Here is a 2,871-nt window from a genome sequence, read left to right on the forward strand (position 1 = left end):
TCAGTTTTTAAGAATTTCTTTGGCATCGACTCTGCTATCAGAGAGAATTGCAAAATCTATGATACCACCCTCTTTATTTTGTCTTCCATAACCATCCATGGTCATCTTGCTTCAATAGTATGGCCGGTCTTTATGAGAAAGTCCCGCAAGATAGGTCTTGTAATTCTACTAATACTACTACTACTACTACCACCACCACCACCACCACTACTACTACTACTACTACTATTGAATTTTATATTTTATATCTGGTCCTGTGTAGGATCTTCGTGAGTAGCACTAACTGCTTGACCGTCTCAAATACACCACCTTACTGGTCAATACTCAAATATCTGCTTTTCGGCGTTTTCCCACCCAATGTTGATAAAAAGCACGTGCGATATCGATTAGTGAAGAATTCTCCTTCCTTCCAAAATTTGCCCCTTTAACTCATCAAAGTAAATAAATATTTCTGTATTTAATTATCTTTCTTTCATTATTTTCAGAAAATCCATTCAAGCTATCAAAAATGGAAGCATTAACTTCCGTAATCAACTCCTACAAGGCTGCCTCTCAGAGCATCACCTGGGAAATGCTTCCACAATTCATAACTATTTTCCTTCTTTCGTGGGTTGTGTATTCACACTTTTTGAAGATATATTTTTCTCCACTAAAATATATGCCAAGAGTGACATACGTTCCAATATTTGGTTCGTTAATAGACATTATTCGACAGGAATCTGGATATTATTACGAATCATGGATGAAAAGATTGAATGCCTCTGTATTCCGAGTATTTTGGGCCTATGGATACGAAAGGGTGTGTGTTGCAGACGCTGATGTTGCGAAGGCTATTCTCGTGACTAAAACCAAAAGTTTTAGAAAAGCACCCGAAGGCTATCGTTTCATTAAAAAACTGCTGGGAGACGGATTGGTCACAACTGAAGGCAAACTTCATCGAAGAAACCGCAAACTTTGTAACGGATCGTTCAGGAAAAATATTTTGAAAAATATGATCCCGACATTTGAATCACACACAGTCAAAATGATGAACAAATGGGAAAAACTTATGGAAACTAGTCGCGATGGTTACACTGAGATACCAATCAATTTACAGGTGACTAACTTAACGTTTGATGTTATTGGTAAGTGTGCGTTCGATTATGATTTTAAATGCATCGAAAACAACAGCAATGAAACCACAGACCTTTTCACAAAAGTTTCACAAAAGCTTGGGATAAGCTGGCAACGTGTTCTACCAGACTTCTTGCCGTTTTTACATGTTTTCAAAACGAAATCAATGAAGGAATACGAGAAATATATTTCGAATTTAGACAAGATTGTTTATAGTATTATTGACGAAAAAAGAAAGACCATGGATCTTTCGAACGAGGATGATTCAAACGTCAACACTCTTCTCGAATCTTTATTGTATGCCAAAGACGAGGACACCGGTGAAAGAATGAGCGACAAAGAAATCCGTGATCACGCGGTTACGTTCATGTTAGCTGGGCATGAGACTACAGCCGTTTCGATAACTTGGGTTCTGTTACAACTTGCTCGTTATCCTCACATCCAAGATAAAGTCAGAGAAGAGATACGTTCGGTTCTGCCGAAAGATGGAAGGAATATCACAGACGACCATTTGGAACAATTATCGTATCTTCGATGTGTCATAGACGAGACTATGCGTCTTTATCCGGCTGTTTTGATGGTCAGCAGAGAAGCTGTTGAAGATTGCAGAATAGGGGATTACACGTTTCCCAAAGGAACATTCCTTTTTGTGAACATAACCTCTTTGCAAAAGAATCCCAAATACTGGGAAAATCCAATGGAATTTCGCCCGGAGCGATTTAGCGATCCTTCGAAAGTTTACCCTTATTCTTTCATACCTTTCATTGCTGGGGGCAGAATGTGCATCGGTTATAAGTTTGCTATTATGGAGATGAAAACGGCCCTAGCTTTACTTATCAACGAGTTTGAATACAAACTCATGCCTGGCGTCAGTTACAAACGACGAGCAACCATAACCAGTCGACCGGAACCGAATTTAATTTTGAACGTGCGGAAGTTGAACTGAGAAAATGGAAGAATAAGACAAGTTTCTTGGTGAATATAGTTAAATGATAGATGGAACGTGCGAAGCTGTTTTGAATATCAAACGATAGATTTAATAACTTTATATATATCCCCACCAACCTAATAATAATAATAATAATAATAATAATAATAATAATAATAATAATAATAATAATAATAATATAAAGGACTGAGGTAACTCCTCCAGAAGATATAGAGACAAAATTAAAAGAAGTGTGCCTCAATCTTTTATATATTAACCAAAATGAAGTAAATTGACAAAATTATTTTTTGAACCTGTTGAAGACACACAAGATGTCGAAATATCGTTTACTAGATGACAATGGCACTCTTACTTTAATTTTGACTTAATAATAATAATAATGATAATAATAATAATAATAATAATAATAATAATAATAATAATAATAATAATAAATCCATAATTATTATCAAACTTGGAAAGTCTCCTGATATACTCTTAGTACTGCTGAGATATTTTATTTACCAATGGTTACACTGACATTTTTCAAATTAATCTTACACGGTATTGGAAACCTTCCTTGTCTATTCAAACCCGTATATTTGGGACATTATAGTAAATTTCTCTGCATTCTTCTCAAATGGAATCACTTCAATTTGCTTGAAAATACGACGATAAGACCAATTGCAAATCCTTTGAAATTCCAGACATAAGCAAGAAACTATTATTATGAATAATTTTGTGGGAAGCGGCAGGGGGGGGGGTAAAAACGTTTGGCGGTATTCGTTGCAACTCGTTACGTTCTGTGTTCGAATTTCACCAAAGTTATC

At 35.8% G+C, this 2,871-nt stretch overlaps 1 protein-coding gene across 2 annotated transcripts in view; it reads left to right on the forward strand.

Annotated features, from left to right (window-relative positions):
- The window catches only part of LOC115214226 (cytochrome P450 4X1-like), a 9,339-nt gene extending 7,058 nt beyond the window's left edge, over positions 1–2,281 (forward strand). For both annotated transcript variants that reach the window (XM_029783344.2, XM_029783343.2), the window contains exon 2: positions 486–2,281. In XM_029783344.2, the coding sequence (XP_029639204.1) occupies positions 509–2,059 (1,551 nt within the window). In that variant the 5' untranslated portion in view covers positions 486–508 and the 3' untranslated portion in view covers positions 2,060–2,281. The remainder of the gene's footprint in view (positions 1–485) is intronic.
- Positions 2,282–2,871: the final 590 nt, after the last annotated feature.

The sequence above is a fragment of the Octopus sinensis genome, linkage group LG7 (assembly GCF_006345805.1).
Source record: "Octopus sinensis linkage group LG7, ASM634580v1, whole genome shotgun sequence".
Lineage (NCBI taxonomy): Eukaryota > Metazoa > Mollusca > Cephalopoda > Octopoda > Octopodidae > Octopus > Octopus sinensis.